The 21152-nt window shown below is 35.2% G+C and overlaps 1 protein-coding gene across 1 annotated transcript in view; it reads left to right on the top strand.

The window, feature by feature from the left end:
• Positions 1-21152, top strand: part of Itfg1 (integrin alpha FG-GAP repeat containing 1) — a 220033-nt gene that overhangs the window by 153012 nt on the left and 45869 nt on the right. The window contains exons 11-12 of the mRNA XM_013036077.1: positions 6617-6767; positions 9568-9676. Coding sequence (XP_012891531.1) covers positions 6617-6767; positions 9568-9676 — 260 coding nt within the window. The remainder of the gene's footprint in view (positions 1-6616; positions 6768-9567; positions 9677-21152) is intronic.

Genomic DNA, 21152 nt, shown 5'->3' with positions numbered 1-21152 from the left:
TGGTATTGTCTCTTCTAATATACCATTTGAAGAACTCCAAAATTGTTTTCAAAGCAACTGCACCATCTTTCATTCCCATCTTCAATGTACAGAATAAGTTTGTAACAGTGCCAGTTCTCTGGCAAATGATTTTGACATTGTTTTGCATGTTTTATTGGGTATTTGTATACCCTTTTTGGAAAACTATTCAGAGCTTTTGCCCTCTCTTTTTTCTTTTTTTTTTTTTGTCAGTCGTGGGGCTTGAACTCTGGGCCTGAGCACTGTCCCTGAGCTCTTCAGCTCAAGGTGAGCACTCTACCACTTCCGGTTTTCTGGTGGTTTACTGGAGATAAGAGTCTCATGGACTTTCCTGCCCCAGCTGGCTTTGAAACATGATCCTCAGATCTCAGTCTCTTGAGTAGGTAGGATTACAGACATGAGCCATCAGCACCCGGCTGCCTCTTTTTAGATTGGGTTTTCTTATGTTATAGTTGAAAGAGTTTTTTGTATATGCTAGGTATAAGTCTCATGACTTCAAATGTGGGAGGTAAAGTTGACTGGTACAGAGAAACATAAAAATTGTACATATTAAAGTGGTACCTTTTTATTTTATTTTTGATTGGTGATAGATTCTCACTGTGTAGCCAAACCAGCCAATGAACGTGAAATCCTCCTGCCTTAGCTTTTTTGTGCTGGAATTACATGTCTGTGCTTCTTTTCACTTTCTTCATGGTGTCCATCTTTCATTCTCATGATATTTAGTTTGTTTTTTTCATTGTTACTTGTAATTTTTGTTATAATAGCTTGAGGTTTACCTGATCTGCACTGTTTTTTTAATTGTGATTTGTGCACCTATAAAATATTGACCCATTGTAAAAATGAGATGTACAAGACACTGTGGAAAATGAACTTTACAACTTGGCAGGTGAGGGAGTAGTTGGGAAGGTGGGGAGGGAAAGGATGATAGGGGAAAAACAAAGGAGTAATAACAATGCTTGATAGGAAATGTACTCATTACCTTACTCATATAACTGTAACTCCTCTGTACAGTATCTTTACAATATAAACATATATATTTTTAAAAATTGACTTCAAAATAACAAAAGCATATTTACCCCCCCAAAATATCCTCTTAACCTCTTGTAAACTTCCTTTATCTAACAGATCATCCTTGGTTTGCTTCCTGTCACTGTAGATTCCATTGTTTCTTAGTATTGTATATAAGTAGGGTAATACAATGTGACACATGATTTCATGTCTAGATCCTTTATTCAGCATACACAGAAAGTTATCTTTGCTTTCATATGTATTTTTAGTTTATTATTATAATGAAGTTTGATTATGTGAAAATGAACAAATTGCTTATTATATTTAAATGAAAATGATCATTTTGTTTTTTAATCGGATAAACCTATTGCAAAGTTTCTATGAAAACTCCTATGTAAGTCACTGTCTGGACTAAACTTGCATTTGTGTTAAGTACAGACTTGGGAATTACAGAGCTGGATCATTTTCAAAGTACACATTTAACTGTTTAAGTAAACATAAACTAATCTAGTGTATCTACATTTTCCCAAATGGCAGAGTTTCTCTTTTGTCTGTTCTATTTGCATTTTGAATTTTAACTTTTCTCATAAGTTATTGTTGACTGTCTTTTCTATTCACATCTCACATAATCTCTTCAGTGAAGTGCCTGTTCAAGTCTTTTGCTCATATTTGTAATTAAGTGTGGAAAGTTCTTTATGTATATGAAATACATACATTGTTTTCAAATATTTTCTCTAACTTTCAATTTTTCATTCTCTGAACAATGCCTTTTAAAGTGCAGAATCTCTTAATTTTGACCAGTTCAATATTTAAATTTTCCTTTATTGGTTGTGGCTTTAGTAGCACTACTTAAGAAATTTTTACCTAACTTACAAATTTACACCTGTGTTTCATCCCAGATACTGTATAGTTCTAGGTTTTCCCTTATGTTTATGATACATTTTGTTTTAATACTTATGTATGCATCTAAGTTCATTTTTTTCATAAATTATTTGTTGAAAAGACTTTCTATTATCTTTTCTCTTAAATGAAAATCAATTGATATTATTTATGTGGGATTATCATAGTACTTTAAATGAGAAGTCAAATAGTATTAGTTCTTCAACTTTACAATTATTTTCTGACATTTTTTGTCTATTTTATTTAGGTCCTTAGCCTTTTCTATAAATTTTAGGACCCATTTGTAAATTTCTGCAAAAATGGGGGGAAAAATCTGCTGAGGCTTTGATTTTAATTCCATTGAGTCTGTGTATCAATTGGGGAATCGTTTACATTAACAAATATTGAGCCCTCTACCCATGAACATGTTCCATACATAGCCTTTTATCTCTTCTGTGTGTTCATGTGGTGCTAGAGATTGAAACTAGGGCCTTGTATATGCTAGACAAGTGTTCTAACTAAGCAACAGTCCCAACTCTTTTATTTTAGATATGATTTGCAAGTGTGTTCCTACATTCTGTGAATTGTCATTTGCCTATGTGACTAGTTTGTCCTATCATCACTCTTAATTGTCACCCTGTGTGTTTATATTTAACTTAGATTTCTTATGGGTAGAATGTAGTTAAGTCGTCTAAGGTTTTTAATGCAAGCTTGACAGTCTGTGCCTTTTAGTTTGTATTTAAATTTTGTATTTCATAACAATATTGATATAGCTAGATTTCTACCATCTTATTTTGTTTTTCTGTTTCTGCTCTCACAAGAAACGTTTTTTGATATTTCATTTTATCTTTTTGTTGCTATATTTACTATATATCTTACCAGTAAATCTTAGGATTTATATCTATTTTTAGATGTAAATAACTTTAGAACCTTAGAACGATATATTTCTCTTTTTCTGGGTTGGTGCTTTTATTATCACACATCTTATAGCTGTCTACTTGTATCTGTTTATACTATGAGTTTTACTTGTTTAATTTTAATTCTCTTTTAAGAGGTTTAAATAAAAATCACATTGTATATTTGCCTACTCTTTTGAAATTGTATAAGGCCAATTCTTTCTTTTCTAGAAATCTAAATTATCATTGAATACCATTTTCCATTTTTTATGATGGACTTCCCTTAATATTTTATTAACTTCTATGTAGAAAAAGTATTGAAGACAGGCATGGTGGCTCATGCCTGTAATCCCAAATACTCAGGAGGCAAAGACTGAGAAGATCTCAATTAGAGGCCAACCTTGACAAAAAGTTCTTGAGACTCTTGCAACCAACAAGTTGGACATGGTGGTTTAGGTCTGTAATCTGATCACCTGTGAGGCATGAGTAGAAGAAACATGGTCTGAGGCTGGCTCTGAGCAATAAAACATGTTACTCTATCTGACAAATAACTAAAGCAAAAAAAGGCTATAGGCATGGCACATTTCAAATAATCATCAGGCCCTAAGGAAAGTATCGCTAGAGGAAAGAGGAAGAAATGAAACAGCTGGCACAAAATGACAGAACTCTGCCAACATAAATTTAGTAAAATAAAAGATTGAGAAGATATGCTTATAACATCAAAGTAACAGTAATGTGAATACAATAATAATACAGTCAATGTGTTGAGCTTTGTATAGGCAGGAACTAAACACTGTCTATATTCTCATTTAATCCTTGATAACCATTTGAAATAATACACTATTACTCCCACTTCACAAAGAATATATAAGAAAAGCAGGGAAAGGGCTAGTTTCCCAAAACAATCAGAGGTCTAAAATTCAATATGAAAAGAAGTGTGATATCAAAGAAGCATGAATAGCTGAAAAAACATTAAAGTTTCTCATAATCAAAAGAGTGAGATCATTTAAAGCTATTCTGCTGGCAAGAATAAGAAGTAGTATGCTAATAATTGAAAATATATAAAAGAGAAACTCATACATGATTGGAAATACACACTGGTACCATTTTAGAGGACAATTTTACTTTACATTTAAAATATACATCTTTGACCAGATAACATCACTGGAAATCCTCATACAAGTGCCCTAGGAACAATAATGTGTGTATGTGTACCTACCTCTGTGTTAGTGTGGTTTTTATTGGAGAACACCCAGCAATATATTGATCCTTAGCCAAACTGAATTTGGTATTTTAGTTTTTGTTTCTAAGGATATATGTGCTACCATATTTGTATGTGACTAGAAGGAGAATGAAGTTTGAAAATATTCATACCAATTCATTAACAATGTTTATCCTTGGAAAGTAAGAATTTTTATTTCTTAAATGTCTCTGTTCCTTGAATTTTACAATAATTTTGTAATTGGTTTGAAAAATTAATTTTAAAAACAATACATTGTTACTGCCAAGCACAGAGAAATTGATTTGAAAGAATCAACATTCTTCCTAAGAGCATCAAAACCAAATACCTCAAGGTTTTTCCCTCCTGTCCAAATCACTGTATTTTCACAGGTAAAATTCTGGACTTAGCCTTATTGAATTCAGTAGAATTTAAAACAACTGAACTTTCACAGGCCCCAAGTTCTACACTTAGTTTATATAAACTCTTAAAACATTTATCATTTTTGGGCTGGGATGTAGCTCAGTGGCAAAGCGCTTACCTAGCAAGTGCAACATCCTGGGTTTGATCCCCAGTACCAAAAAAGAAAAGACAAAAAAAATACAGTTAAAGCATTTATCATTTTTCCAAATGCATAATATATACCAAAAATTATGGCCCAACTATAATGGTGAATAATTAAATCTATGAAATAACTTGAAAAGAGAAATAGAGCACATGTCCAACCAGGGGTTGACTATAGAAAGCTTGCATTATCACCTGTTCTCATCCGTGAATATAATTACCTAATAATCTAAAGTATGCTACATGTCTGAAATAGCTAATAAGGTTATTTAGGTAAAAGACAGGATAGGTAAATCACCTGAAAAAATACTATAAATTATTATTTTAAAATAAACTTTATACAGGAAACAAAGAAGAAATAATTTATTCTTTCTAATAGAATAATACTGTTACATGTTAGTTGTTGAGGATCTACATCTCACAATTTTCCAAGTAAATGTAACAACTCAAGAGTTCTTTCCTCATTAACTAGAGAATTGTTCTAGTAAACTGTTGGGATTTTTTATTTGAACATGTAGGGTAATCTTTATTAATACATCATGCAAATTGAATAATTTGTTCATAGGCTCCCAACCCATATTAACAACTTTTAATTTTTTAATAACTGATCCAGTTTAGATTTTCCAAATCAACAACTCAGGACTTTGTGCATTTTAGGCAGACTTTCTACTGCCTCCAGCCATTTTTCCCTGGTTATTTTTGAAGTACTATCTCAGTTTTTGTCCAGGCAAGCCTGAAAAACAGTCCTTCTATTTTAGCTTCCCACTATAGCTGGAATAGCACAAACTACCATAGCCTTCGCTGTTGATATAGAGATCTCACAACCTTTTCTGTCTAGGCTGGCCGAGAACTGTTATTTGGAGAATACAGGCTCATGCCACCTCCTCAATCTTTTTCACCTGGGTTGGACTTGGAAATTTCCTCCTTCCCTGTGTCTGCCTCTCATGTATCCATAATTACAAGTATGAGCCACTAGCGCCTGGCCTCAAAGTAGTATTTTCATATTGAAAAAAATCTGTCTTTAGAATTTCATTTATTAGAAAATATAATAAAAATTATGCCATATATAGCTATAGTGGTCTATGGCACATAATAATCTAGGAGCATATAAGGAAATGAAAAAATACATACACTACATGTATATACCCACACAGATATGTACAGAATATGCCTTCACAGAAAATCTATTCTGTAAAGTCATGGTTTACACAAGAGACTTTTATGTATAAGAAAAACTAAATACAAACATGGCATTCTCTTGTACTGTTATACTAACTGGTTACCAGAAATTCTCCCAAATACTTCCCATCCAAATTTAATTACAACTTCACAATAATCTTGGGCTATAAGTAGTTTTATTACACTTAGAAATAAAGAGCTGAGTCTCAGAGAAAAGTAAAATTAAAATGGCTTGCTGTAGGGCACATATCTGCTAAGTGACAGAGGCAATATTTGGCTCCAATAATCTGGCTCTGGAATCTAAACTGATAATTTCTGGAGTGCATATCAGAGGGAGAATCTAATAACTGCAAAGTGTATTCCTTCTGTTACCTGAGAAGACATCTGTCCACCTGCTGCCTAGAAGGGCTGCTGAAATTCTGTGCTTCAAGACTTACTGTTTAGGTTTACATGACTTAGAATTTCAGGGCACCACTAATTATAGTTCAGATATTCATCTATCAGTAATATAAATCTAAATGGATAATGACTTAGACCAGAAACTTGGTAATGGAACATAGGGTCAATGACTGGGAAGTAAGAATAGAGGAAGGAGAGATGGATTTACAAATCTATGTAAAGAAAAGAAGCCAGCAACTTACTTGACTCAAAAAAAAAAAAAAGATTTTGTCACAGTCTTAAAAAAAGAAATCCTTTTAGTTTTCTTACCACAATATTAGTATAATATGAGTTGGTGGGAAATATTCAATGTAATTTCACCATATGCCACTTACTATCTCCTTGATTCTCAAAAATCCAGCACAATTCTGCAGAGCACCGTTATATTAACTAAATGCCTTTGTGTGTCTTACAGCAACCAGCAGGCCTTCTTACTGGAGAATGTCCCCTGCAATAATGCAAGCTGTGAGGAGGTACATCGGATGTTTAAAGTCTACTGGGAGCTGTCAGACTTAAATTTAATCAGAGATGCCATGGTTGCCACCTTTTTTGACATTTACGAAGATGTAAGTCCAGAGTTGTGTGTGCGTGTCTGTGTGTGTGTGTGTGTGTGTGTGTGTGTGTTGCTCGTAGTTTGATGCCATCTACTTCATCTCTCTCTGTAGCTTCCCTCTGTTTTTTGTTGTTGTTGTTTCTTTTTTTGCCAGTCCTGAGGCTCAAACTCAGACCCTAGACCAGCCCTCAGTGTCTTTTGCTCAAAGATAGCACTCTACCCCTTGAGCCACAGAGCCATTTCTGGCTTTTTCTGTGTATGTGGTACTGAGGAATCGAACCCAGGACTTCATGCATGGTCAGCAAGCAGTCTACCACTAAGCCATATTCCCAGTCTCTTCCCCCCATCTGAAAAAGACAGGTAGATCACATAATGGAAGCAAATTATGTTATTTAAGAGAGCTTCTTTTGATGTTAAATAACAAAGGTAACAAATGTATTGATAAAACTGCTGATCAGTACAGTGAAACAGGAAACTAGCATCTCAATTTATGCTTATTTGTATTAAACCCCTAAAAAAATTATGTTTTGAGACTGGCAAATGTACATGCTGAGCTGCAGAGCAAAGCAGAGGCAAGTAGTACATGCTCACAATGGCAGAAAAAGGCATTCAGCACAGATTTTTTTCCTTTGGCACTCGAAGCAGCACCTATCAGTGCAGATTCCTGTCTTGGTTGCAAGGTGATCTAATAAAAGGCTATCGAGGCTCCTGATTTCTCCTTTCTAAACAGAAAAATTTTTGCCACTCAAAAGATAATAAATTTGGGAAAAACAAAAAATAAACATGGTAATTCCAGAGTTAATATATACAAGTGTGCTCTTCATTGCAAGATCCTTTATTTTAAAATGTTAAATGCACATCAGGACATTTATGTCTCCTGTTTTTTAACTTTAGTTTGTTTTGGTTCTAATGATAGGCTTATTCTCAATTATGTAAGTTGTTCAGATCCTTCCTTCTTTTTTTCTGTTTTTCCTGTTACTGAATCTCATTTCACTTTTTTCATTAGCAATTTCCAAACATAAAAACAATTGGCAGAAATATCACAGGAGAAAAAAAATCAAGAAAATTGGCTACAAATCAGTTTTAATTACTATATATCACAGGCATTACAAATGAAATTTAAAATTGTTTTTAATCTGCCAAATAAAAAAATCACTTTTTAAATACATTTTTATTGTAAAAATACTGTACAGAGGGGTTACAGTTACATGAGCAAGGTAATGAGTACATTTCCTATCAAGCATTTGTTTTTCCCCTACCTTCCCTTCCCTCCCACCTTGACAACTACACTCCCCTCCTCTCTCTCCTCCTCCCCCTCCCCACCTAAATTATAAAGTTCGTTTTTCAACATAGTATCTTGTATATTTCATCATTACAATGGGTCAAACTGTATCCCTATTTAAGCATTTTGTTTTTTCCCTTCCCCTCCCCAAGCTAGAGAAGTGTATACACAAGATGCAGGGCATCCACATCAAATACAGTGAAAACAGGGGTTATACCATGGGGGAGAAACATAAAAAGAAACAAAAAAAATCACATGGTACATTATACATTATACATGGTACATTAGGAACAATAGCAAGAAAGAAAAAACCACCTGTGTCCCTATCTTGGGGTTCGTTTCACTTAATATCATCTTAACTGTATAAGGCAGTGTGTCACCAAAATATCTCTTGAAAAATAGAGCATAGTCAATATACTGGAAACGTCCACATTGCTAGAATATTTTTTTAAAAAATAGCATAGCTAGGCGCAGGGGGCTCATGCCTATAATCCTAGCTACTCAGGAGGCTGAGATCTGAGGATCGCAGTTCAAAGCCAGCCTGGGCAGCAAAGTCAGTAAGACTCTTATCTCCAATAAAAAAAAAAAACTAGAAAACTGGAAGTAGCGCTGTGGCTCAAGCGGTAGAGCACTTGCCTTGAGCTGAAGAGCTCAGGAACAGCGCCCAAGCCCCGAGTTCAAGCCCCACAACCGACCAAAAAAAAAAAATATCATAAATTACTTGCCTCATGATAAGAGCCAGGAGTGTGACTTTCAGTGAGCACAGAGTTTTCTTCAATAAAATTAGCTTTTGCCATTTCAAAGGGGGGGAATAAACATAACATTCAGGACTAGCAAGGGCAGATTAAAAGATACTTGTCTCTCTTGGTTTTAAAAGACTCTGTTCCTATAAGAGTCCTTTAAAAATTTAAAGGCAAATTTCAGCAAAAGGAAATGTACCTAAATACTAATAATTAAGACTAAAACTGATGTTTTTTATTTTGTTTATATTTTATTATTCAGAGTTGTATGTATGTACATACTTTTTAATAATTTTGTTTTAAACACCATTGTGAATAAATAAGATTAATTCTTAAATGATAAGTATGCTGTTAGCTTTCTATCAATATAACAAAATGCCTGAGATAATCAACTTAAAAGAATAAAAGTTTCATTCTGGTCTTAGTCTATTCTTAGTTCTTTTTTCAGTCTACACTTGTTTTTCTCAGTCACTTTGAGTGTATTGCAGGAGTCCATGGTAAAGGAAGGAAGCTGTTCACTCCTTGGCAGTTAGGAAGTAAAGAGAGGCACAAGGAGCTAGGGCCATAATATCGCCTTCTAAGACACACCTTCTTAACTCAACTTCCCCCCATACTAGTCTCCACCTCATAAAGGTCTACCAACTCCAAATAGTGCCACCAGCTGGCAACCAATCCTTAAGCACATGTCCTTTGAGAGACATTCATCCAAACTGTAACACAGGCCATACATTTTACTGGTCATTGTTAATAACTTATTTTTAACCACTTTTTATTGTTGTTTTGTTTTTCAGGGAATTTTAGACATCATAATATTAAGTAAAGGATATACAAAGAATGATTTTGCCATTCATACACTAAAAAATAACTTTGAAGCGGATGCTTATTTTGTTAAAGTCATTGGTGAGTATTTTAAGTATTAACAGTTTAATTTCTCTTCATCTTTTTTCTGTCTTTCTCCATATATTTCAAAGAGAAGTAACATTCTCATATTTGTACAGTGACTTGATTTTCAGGATTACACCAAAATGTACAAAAAGCATAGAAGCAAATTAATAACATGGGGTATAAATAATCTTTTCATTCCAACCTCAAGAATAGATAATAAACTTACCTAGGCATGGATAATCCCATAACTGGAGGAAGATGGGGGCATGGGCAGAACTGAGACAAAAATAGTTTAAGGCCAGCGTAAGCTAGATAGTGAGTTCCAGATCAACCTAGTCTACAAATCAGGAACCTGTTTCAAAAACTTGAAGATTAAGCCAGGCACCTATGGCTTATGCCTATAACCAAGCTATTCTATTCAGCCTTAAGGCTAGTCTGCACTAAAGACTGTATTCTCAGTTCTCAGTAAAAAAAAAAAAAAATGTCTTCTGTTCTTTTGCTACCAAGCATATGATGCTTTTGCATTCTGTCTTTGAAGCTCTATGTTCCTTCTTAGGACACATATTCATAGAATTGGCCTAGCAGTGATAAAAAGGTTCAGATTGTGTATTATGGATAATATACCAACCAAAGAAGGCAGTTTTCAGTGTCAAGCAGAAAATGGTGTGACTTTTTTTTAAGAATTTGGAAATTGTCCATGTGGAAAATTGCATGCATTTAACTTAAGATCCTGAATTTACTCATTTATGTTTTTTAAAGTTAAAAAAAATCAGAGAATCCTGGAGATGGGAAAGGCCTCAGAGGTCATCTTGCACAAGTCCAACAATTTCTAAATTTCTTACAGATCACTGCGAGAAATTACAAAGTAACACAGACTCCAAAATGCAAAGTAACACAGACTTCTTTTATGAGTCCATTGACTTGTTAAAAAATTTATTCTACCTCAAAACATAATGTTGATCCTTAATTACTTCTATCAATTGATCCTGTTTCATGCATAATAGGTCCTTCTTTAGTATTAGATGAATAAAAAGTAAAAATGTAATCCGTCCTAATAAAATTGTTGGACTTTTTTATCTTTACAAGCAGATTCTAAGTCTGTAATAACATAGCACTTTTATGTACATCATCACATGGTTCAGAACAATATAGACTTTTTAAATTAGGTAGTAAATGCCAGTTATGGTGGCTCAGCTACTTGGAAGGCTGGGATTGGGAAGATCCTGACAAAATATTCATGAAACACCCCCGGCATAAAACGCTGAGCAGGGCTGGGAAGGTGGCTCAATGGTAGAGCACTAGCCTTGCATGCATGAAACCCTGGGTTCGATTCCTCACCACCACATAAGCAAATGAAAAAAGCTGGAAGTGGCTCAAGTGGTAGAGCTCACCTTGAGCTGAAGAGCTGAGGGACAACCTCCAGGCCCAGAATTCAGGCCCCATGAGCGGACCCAAAAACAAACAAACAAACAAAAAAAAGCTGAGCATAAATATTATACTAAATGGTGAAAAACTGAAACCAAGGATTTCTATTCTCTCTATTCCTACTCAATGTAGTACTAAAATTTCTAACCAGAGCAATAAGGCCAGAGAAAAGAAATATTAAATGGATCCAAATGAGGCAGGAAGAAGTCCAGCTATTCCTGTTTGCAGATGTTTCTATATCTGAGTAACCCTAAAGACTACTTCAAAACCCCTAGAGCTGATAACACATTTAACAAAGTACCACAATATAAAGTCACACCAAATCAGTAGCTTTTCTGTATACTAACTGTGATGAAATTGAAAGAGAAATATAGCCAAAACAAAATCAGAAAAACTGGAAATAAGCATAACCAGTGAGATAAAGGACCTTTAGAATGAAAACTATAAAACTTTGAAGAAAGAAATTGAAGAGACCAGAGTGTGGAAAGACCTCCACGTGCAGAGATTGGCAGAACTAATATCGTTTTTTTTAATGACCAAACAAAACCTACAAATCCAATGCAATCAAAATTCCAAAGTCAATCTTCACAAAAATGGAGAATACAATCAAAAAATACCAGGCACCTGTGGCTCATGTACATAATCCTAGCTACTCAGGAGGCTGATATCTGAGGATCGTAGTTCAAAGCCAGCCCAGGCAAGAAAAGCCGTGAAACCTTTACCTCCAAATAAACCACCAGAAAACCGGAAGTGGCACTGTGGCTCAAGTGGTAGAGTGCTAGCCTTGAGCAGAAGAGCTGAGAGACAATGCCCAGGCCCAGAGTTCAAGCCCCATGACTTACCAAAAAAAAAAAGTGTGTGTGGAAGCACAAAAGGCCTCAAATAGTCAGAAGATCCGGAGGAGAAAGGCAGGGGAGACAGGGGATGGTAGGGGAAGCAAAGGAGGAAGCAACAATGGTTGATAAGAAGAAATGTACTCATTATCTTGCCCATGTAATTGTAACCCCTCTGTATGCTATTTTCACAATAAAATAATAATAATAATGCTAGAGCCTAAGTCAGGACAGGTATCATTGATTGGTACTGATAGCTGAGCTGTAATAATCTTGAAGATTGTCCACACATCCTAAATTGAAAATACCAATAACATACCTTATAGAAAGGTCATAGAAAATAAGATACCAATTTAAAGCAATCATTTGAAGGAAAAAGAACCTTCTAGTCATTTTGTTATGCCCTGCTACACTTTGATTAGTTGTTTGTCTTAAGTCAGAAAGTTTTGAGTATGTAATTACTCTTTACAAGCCATGTCCAGAATTGATTGTGCTCTAAAATTACTGTTATTCTAATGATACAACCAGCCTATGCTAAATACCATTGTTTTTTAATTAAGAAGATTTGGGTACTTAAGCTTCTAGAGTGACCCCTACTAGCAAATTGCTAGGTGGTCTAGCTGTTCAGATTCACAGTATTTGTGGGAAGGCAAAGAGGCCTTGTATATTTCCAATTCATGAGATTCCCTAGTTCACCTGAATCAAATCATTCTTAGCTCTAATTTTTTTCTCCTATTGCTGTCAGCTACATTTTGAGGTTCCAAACCCCAACTTATGTCAACTATCTAACAAAATATATATGAATTTAAATTTGCCACAGATTTTTCAAATTGTAAAACTATCTTCACTTTTACTTACGAAACAAGATAACATCTTTCCTTTGAAATTTATTTTTCTTCCTGACTCCAGGTTTTATTTCATTTCATTTATTTCATTTTAGATGAACTGTAACCCCTTCCCTGAGAGTAACTAACAAGGAATACTAGAGCCCATAACTTGGGGAGAGGGCAATAAAAGAAGGGTGGGAAAGATGGAGAAAGACAGAAAGAAAGCAATAGAAAAAAATATATCCATGGAGTGTCTAACGTAATGTTGTCCATGGTTAATAGTATTTATGTATGAATATTGCTATCTTTTGGGTCCATTTGTCATTTGTGTAAAGTAGCTAATTTACACTGAATTACCGAGCAAGGATTCAAATTTTTATGCTAGAAATTTCTTTCCTCATACATGGACAATTGCATGCTGTATGACTTAGTGTGAAATGATGGAATCACAAGCATTAGTAGTTTAAAAGGAACAGGTTTTGAACAGTATTAACCATGTTTCAAGCCAATTAAATCTATAATAACCAGTAATTCACAAATTTGTTAAATATTTTGATTGCTGTTTTTTCATGTAATTTTGTTCATAGGCTATCTTCATTTGTATTTCATTAATCTTTGTGTTTCAGTTTGCTTTTGAAAATTTTGAAATTAATTTTAAAATTACCCTGATGGAAGGGGTTATAGCTCAGTGGTATAGTAGCTGAGGCCCTGGCTTCAATCTCTAGAATCACAAACAAACAGAAAGGAAATTATTTGGGGAATCATTTATTTTAAATGATATTTTATAAAATTATATATATAAATGATTTATATAAAATGATATTGATCCCCAGAGGCTCACATCTCTACTCAGGAGGCTGAGATCTGAGGATCACAGTTCAAAGCCAGCTGGAGCAGAAAAGTCTCTTATCCAATCAGTTACCCAAAAAGCCAAAAGTGGAGCTATGGCTTAAGTGGTAGAGTGCTACTCTTGAGTACAAAAGATCAGGGATAGCACCTGGTCCCTGAGTTCAAAACCCAGGATAGGTATACACACAAAAAAAGATTATTATAAAATATAGTTATAAGTCTTAAATTTTGTAATGTTATAAATAACAACATATTGTTACAAAAGCTTATGAAATGGCTAAAAATCTTCAAACTTCGAGTATCTTTTAGCAAGTTCACCAAGTCACTTAGTAAACAACTAGTAACACTTGAAGTAAACAGTGTAGAGAAACAGGCAAAAAAAAAAAATCAATCAAAACAATCTTTGCCTTTAAGAAGCTCACACTATTCAACACCACAAATCATAGGAGGCTGGAATTATATGCAGTATCTTTCTTGTTCAAGTTTCCTTTGCCACAATGAACCAGTTTCCTATCTCAGTGAACCTTTCCAGTTGATATTATAGTTGCATAAGAAAAATGTTTTACTTTACTCATAACCATACATTTTTAGATCAGAAATTTAAGTGTCCTGTTTTTAGAAAAGTAGACTTTTGCTTTAATAGTAAATTCAGCCTTCATACATTTAGGGGTCTTTTTTTCCCCAGACTAAAGCACAAATGATGGAATTTTTATTCTGATATCACTGGGGAAATTATATTCTTGCACATATTTAATAGACAACTCATAACTTGACATGATGAATTCTTCAAAATTTCAAGATGACATTGTAGAAATGCTACAGAGTCTACCTTATTTTTCTATTATGCAATAGAACTTTATTGATAAGATTTTGATTTGGTATTTTATGTTTTTATGATAAAAATAAGTATGTTTTATAAAAGACTTGGAACCTAAACACTTTTAAAAGTTGTACTCTGCCATTTGGTAATTAGACAGCTACAATAGTGTGGAGCATTCTCCACTTGGCTTCTGCTAATTTCTAAAGTTTCAAGTTCACTCCTGAAATCCAGAATTGTAGAATCTTTATTTTTAAAATGTATATATTTACTGTTCATAATGTGTGTTTATATATACAATTGTTGATAAACTATATATATATATATATATATATATATATATTTGGTGGCTGTAGGGTTTGAACTAAGGGCCTTGTACTTACTAAGGAAGCAATCTACTTCAGCCATGCCCTATACAATGATTATTAAAATTTAAATTATTACATTATTATTACACTATTATACATTATGTAATGAAAGTGAGAAAGCAGAAAATTAGCGTTAATAAACATAACTTACCTTCCTAGTTGTAAAAAATTTTGCCAAATGTAACATTGAACCTTACAAGGGCTTTTTCAACCCAGACCACTTTTCTTTGTGCTAGGGCAGAATATTATGAACTTGAAACTACCTAATAGCAATATAGAAGCACATTTTGCCATCATAGAATTTGGAAGATTTTTATAAACCTTGCTAATTATTTTGTCCAACTATATTACTTCAGAGCTTTTTCTAAAACCACAGAAGAAAGCAAAGTGAAATTATTTGCTCATGACTACACATTGAGTTAGCAAATGTAGAAAGAAGCAGCCCTAACTTCATGAGATTTGCCTGTACTACATGAATGAAATGCCATAAAGGAGTAGAGCTTCTGGGTTTTACCAGTGTTTATATCAAATAGTCACTTTAGGATTCATTCTTACTCAGGAACTGAGAATAATAATCTGGTATGAATAGAAACTAAGAAAGAAAAACCTATTAACAATAGTAGATGAACTAACGTGTACACACACACACACACACACACGTATTATAGAGTGCTATATTTTATTTTCTAGCAGGATATAACTCAGTTTTCTTTTTAGAGGCACTTCTGTCTACTTTTAATTTTATTACTGAAAATAAGATAGAAATGAAAATTCACATGTTATTTGTAGGGTCTATGAATGTCAAGAAATCTTATGCTTTTCAGACTTTTTTTTTTTTTGGTACTGTTTCCAGAGCTTGAAATCAGGGTCTAGTCCCTAACTCTGATCTTTGTGTTCAAGGCTGGCTCTCTACTACTTGAGCCAAAGTTCCACTTCCAGCTTTTTGGTAGTTAATGGGAGATAATAGTCTCATGACATTTCTGACAGAGCTGGTTTCGAACTGTAGTCCTCAGATCTCAGCCTCCTGAGTGGTTGAGATTGCAGGCATGAGCCATCAGCACCTGGTTCCGACATTTTTTTAAATCTTATCTATGAAGAGAAGGAAGGAAGAAATATGAATGTAAATAGGTGTGTGCCTTTCTGTCTAATAGGAATATAGTCGGGTGAGTCACAGAGGGTTTTATTGATAAGGCCAAAGCTAAAAGTAAACTCTTCAGTATCATTAGCAAAATTAGCAGGCTACTGAAAGAAGCTAATAACATTTTTTTTTATCTACATGAAATTTACAGTTAGAGGCCAGAATCAGTGTGAGGAAAGTCTGCCTTACCTGCTTGCAGTAACCATGTGGGTATTACCAAAAGAAGGTGAAACTTTACTACATATGAAACAATAATTTCACATATAATGTATGATTATCATGGGGGAAATCCAAATTTCTGAATTTCTAGTTAAACAATATTAATGCCAAGATGATTCTTAAGCTCAAGGGTTGGTGTTATTACTGTTTTGAAGATGGCGTTGCAAAAAACACAGGAATATTTTCTCTGCATTCTGTGTACATCTCTCTAGAAAGTATGTGTTAATAATAATATCTATTTTGACCTTATATAAAGTTCCTCAGAGAAAAGTTCTAACACTTATTTTTTGTTGTTGTTGTTGGTTGTAGGGCTTGAACTCTGGGCCTGGGCGCTGTCCCTGTGCTCTTCAGCTCAAGGCCAGTGCTCTACTGCTTGAGCCACAGTGCCACTTCCAGTTTTCTAGTGGTTTATTGGAGTGTCATGGACTTTTCCTGCCTGGGCTGGCTTTGAACTGTGATCCTCAAATCTCAGCCTCCTGAGTAGCTAGCGTTATAGGCATGAGCCATCAGCGCCAGCTTTATTATTTTTATAACATTTAGATCTTTTCTGTAATAATGTGAAACTTATATTTTGACAAGAATTCATTTTGAGTAAATACTCTCAAGCATGCTAAATAAGACAGATATTTTATCTTGTAAAGAAAATATAGCTATTCATTGATTTCCTAGCTTTATAATAGGATAATGGGTTCTTTAAATGAATTAGTGCCTTGTTAAAGGTGGTAGTTACATCATCTTGCAAAAGACTTCCCTTTACTTTGTGACCTTAAGTAATGTAAAGACCTAAATTTTCAAGTTGCTCTTCTGAAACAAAAAGAAACAGATTTATTTCACAGGTTCATCAAAGAATTAGAGAAATTTATTTCTAGCCAGGCTCCAATGGCTCATGCTTGTAATCCCAGCTACTCAAGGAGGCTGAGATCTGAAGGTCAGGGTTCAAAGCCAGCCCTGGCAAGAAAGACCATCAGACTCTTATCCCAATTAATCACCAAAAATCTGGATACAGAGCTGTGGCTCTAGGACTAGTATTGAGCACAAAAGTTCAGGGACAGTGCCCAGGCCCTGAGTTTAAGACCCAGGACTGACACACGCATCCATGCACATGCACACACACACAGAATTACATTCCTAATGTGAATTCATCTTCTGACTTTGGCACTTTTCAAAAAACCAGTGATTGCTTTCCAAAGATATTTGATAAGCTTTTGGGGGGTAGTTTTGCCATCTACATTTTTTTAACTTAAATATTAGACCCAGTTACTCTATTTCTGTGATTTTGTTTTCCCAGCACTAGCATTTGAACTCAGGGCCCTCATACCTGCTAACTGTGAGTGCTACCACTAAGCCTCCATTCCTTTTTGCCAAGTTGATTCTGAGATAGTCATGCTTCCTACCCTAGTATACACCTGGACCACAGGAAGGTATTTGGGGATTTCTGACATAGCTGGAGTGGCAGGTACATGCCACCAAACCTAGTTTCTTTCCATTTATATGGGCTTTTTTGCCCAAACTGGCCCAGAATCATGATCTTCCCATTCTCAGACTCTCACATACCTGGTATAACAAGCACATGCCACCCTACCTAGCTATTCAGCTCTTTTTGAGACAGATCTTCCTAAATTTCCCAGGCTGGCTTGAAACTTTCAATCCTCTTTCCTCAGCCTTGGAGTTGCTAAGATTATACATAAGCACCACCACACCTAGCTTATTTCTTTTAATAGTTTCCAATGAAAACGTCAGAAATTTGGCCAAAGATATGTAGGAGTATGTGATATTCATTACAGAAAAAAGTTTCTATATTGATAAGAAAGAGCCTAAATATTGTTACAAAGATGAATGGCACACACACTTACACAATGGCACTCTATTCAAGTTTGTGGGCCAAATTTGGGGCTAATTAACCCCTGACCCCCCCAAAAAAATACAAAATGGCATGTACTGTGATTTCAAATTGCAAAGTATTTTTAAGCTCTGTGTGTTGGGCTAGTAAGGTGGTTCAGTGGTAGAGTACTTGCCTTATAGGCCTGATGCTGTGGGTTCGATTCCTCAGCACCACATAGGCAGAAAATTCAGAAATGGAGCTGTGGCTCAAGTGGTAGAACACTAGCCTTGAGCTGAAAAAAAGCTCTGTGTGTTGGCCTATTCCAGCTTCCATTACAGAATGGGTAGTTTAAGAACAGTCATTTGGGGGCTGGGAAGGTGGCTCAGTGGTAGAGCGCTTGCCTTGCATGCATGAGGCCCTGGGTTCGATTCCTCAGCACCACATAAGCAAAAAGAAAAAAGCCGGAAGTGGCGCTGTGGCTCAAGTGGTAGAGCACTAGCCTTGAGCTGAACTGCTGAGGGACATCGCCCAGGCCCAGAGTTCAGGCCCCACAACTGGACCCCTCACCCCCCCCAAAAAAAGAAAGGCTTTTTTTTTTTTTTCTCACAGTTCTAGAGGTTGGAAGTACAAACACAAAGTGCTGCCAAGATAGATTTTTTCTTCTGTGGTTTCTTCTGGAAGCTTGTGGTGGCTGCCAACTCAGTGTGTACTCTCATGACCTCAGCATGAGCTTCCTTACCTATTATAAGAAAACACCAATCTTTACCAGACAAGTGACCTCACTTAGCCTGAAGTTCCACCATACACCACTGCCACCCTGATAGTAAAGGATTTAACATCTGAATTTGGAGAGAACAAATTCAGTCTGGTAGTATAAATGATAGGGGGGAAAAATGTTTTTCCTCTATTTCACTTAGTCACTACAACCCAGACCACTTCACCCCTAAATTAGCAAACTGTGCTGGAATTTCCCCCATGTATACAAACTAGTCAATCTGCTATTGTCTGCCTTCAGATAATGTCAGGTTGAACAGTTTCAGTGATGTGTTAGTATCACAGGACTCCTCTCCACTTTAGATGCCAATTATTAGTCCCAGTTTGTATCCTCTATTTCTAAGTGACTGACATATGTATAATCAGTGTTCCATAATACCTTCTTCTGCTTTAACACTGACAAATTTGCTCAATCAAGAAATTACTTTTCAGCAAGATAATTTAATGCATGTAAGGAGATCATTTGAAGCAGGGCTCTAGTGGCGCACACCTGTTACTCTAGCTACTCAGGGGGCTGAGAGCTGAGGATTATGGTTTGAAGTCAGCCCAGACAGGAAACTTTCTGAGACTTATCTCCAATTAACCACCAAAGAGCCGGAAGTAGCTCAAGTGGTAGAGCACCTGCCTTGAAAAAAGCCTCAGGGATAGCACCCAGGCCCTAAGCTCAAGCCCAAGAAGTAGCGTGCACGCGCGCGCGTACACACACACACACAGATAATTTGAATGAAAGTGCTTGTAAAGAGACTTGGTATAAAAAAATGGTTCATGCATTTAAAAAGGCTGGCAAGTATAAAATCTGAAGAGCATATGTCCCAGTCAGGATGATCTTCTTACTCCAGGCAAGGTCACCCTTTTACTCTATTAAGGTCCTCAATTGACTAGATGAGGCCCATTCACATTATGGAGAATAATCTACTTTTCTTACTTCACCAATTTAAATGTTAGAATCATCCAGCAGATCCATAACAGGAACAACCAGATATCTGGGCACATTCTGGCTCAGTCTACTTGACATATAAAATGAACCATTGAAAATTATTTGAAAATTACTTTTTAGAACAATTCAAAAATTACCATTGTCTGCCTAGTTGAGGGAAGAAAAGGAGGGAATAAGGCATGGAAACTCAGAATAAAATAAAAACCATACACTTTGCTTAGCTTGTAAACTTAAATGCTGAAATTGTTTGCATTGGAAAATACTGTTTTCTCAGGTCATTATGTACAATAGTAAATGAATAAGCATCTTTCTTTGTGATAAAATTGGTTATGCTCTTCTCCTGATGCCTTTGTAATTTACAAACTCTGTGTTTACTTGGACTGCTGTAACAAAATACCTTCAACAAAGTAATTTATAGGCAGCAGAAAACCGTTGTTTAAATTCTGGAAACTGAGAGAGGTCCAAGGTGAAGGCACTAGAAGGCTGGTGTTTACTAAGGGCTCACTGCTTTCAAGACGGTACCTTGCTATGTCCTCACATGACAGAACAAGCAAGAAATTTGCTCAGGCCTTTTTATAAGAACAGTAGTTCATGAGAGTGCGGCCTCCTTGACTTCAATACTGCCAAAGGCCTTACCTCTTCATATGTGGTTACTAGGTTCTAAAACATGTGAATTTGGAGGACACCAACATTTAGACTTTAGATGTGGCCTAACTACAGCACTTGCATTATGATTGTCATTTCATACTCATAAATGTGAATGAACATGAAAAATTATATCCACTAACAAATATTCATCATTTATTGACTGTGGTTACTGAGAACTATCTGTCATCTTTTTCATATATAACATAGAGAATATTCAACTCATTTCACATAATAACTGCTTTCTTACAAAGGTATCACTTCACCAGAAATGTCAGAAGTAGTTACGTTTCAAACTCACAGTGCTTACATAAAGATTGTTCTGATAGTCTAGCCTCTTTTTTTTGGTTATTACAGAAGAAAATATTATCACTGGACTATATTCTCCATAATAGTTATTAAGACTGCTCAGAATCTTTGATGGGATAGTATCTATTAAGGGTACTCAAAATCTTTGACCCAGAATCTTAATGGGATAAATAGGAAAAGACTACTAATGTTCCATTTGTATTTCTCAGTATACATTTTAATTGGGTTGTACCAGACACTTTCTGGCAGATTTTAAGCCATCCTTCAAATTTACACACACAACTGGAAATAACCAACAGTATGTATGGTATAATATAACCATAATTAATTATCTCACTTAGTGCACAAAATAGCACCACCCTGACACTTTAGTAAGGATTTTTTTAAATATTGGTCTAGAGTGAACAGAACTTTAATTTGCTCATATCTAAAGAAATTTAAATTGTTTCTGCTCATTGTTAAAAGTCAATGAGTGTGTTAATTTTTTTCAAGGGAAACTAGACCTTACTTTAAATATAAGCTTGTAAT

The sequence above is a fragment of the Dipodomys ordii genome, unplaced genomic scaffold (assembly GCF_000151885.1).
Source record: "Dipodomys ordii isolate 6190 unplaced genomic scaffold, Dord_2.0 Scaffold247, whole genome shotgun sequence".
NCBI classification, from domain to species: Eukaryota; Metazoa; Chordata; class Mammalia; order Rodentia; family Heteromyidae; genus Dipodomys; species Dipodomys ordii.
Note: the sequence above shows the minus strand (reverse complement) of the source record. Positions and strands in the feature narration are given on the sequence as shown.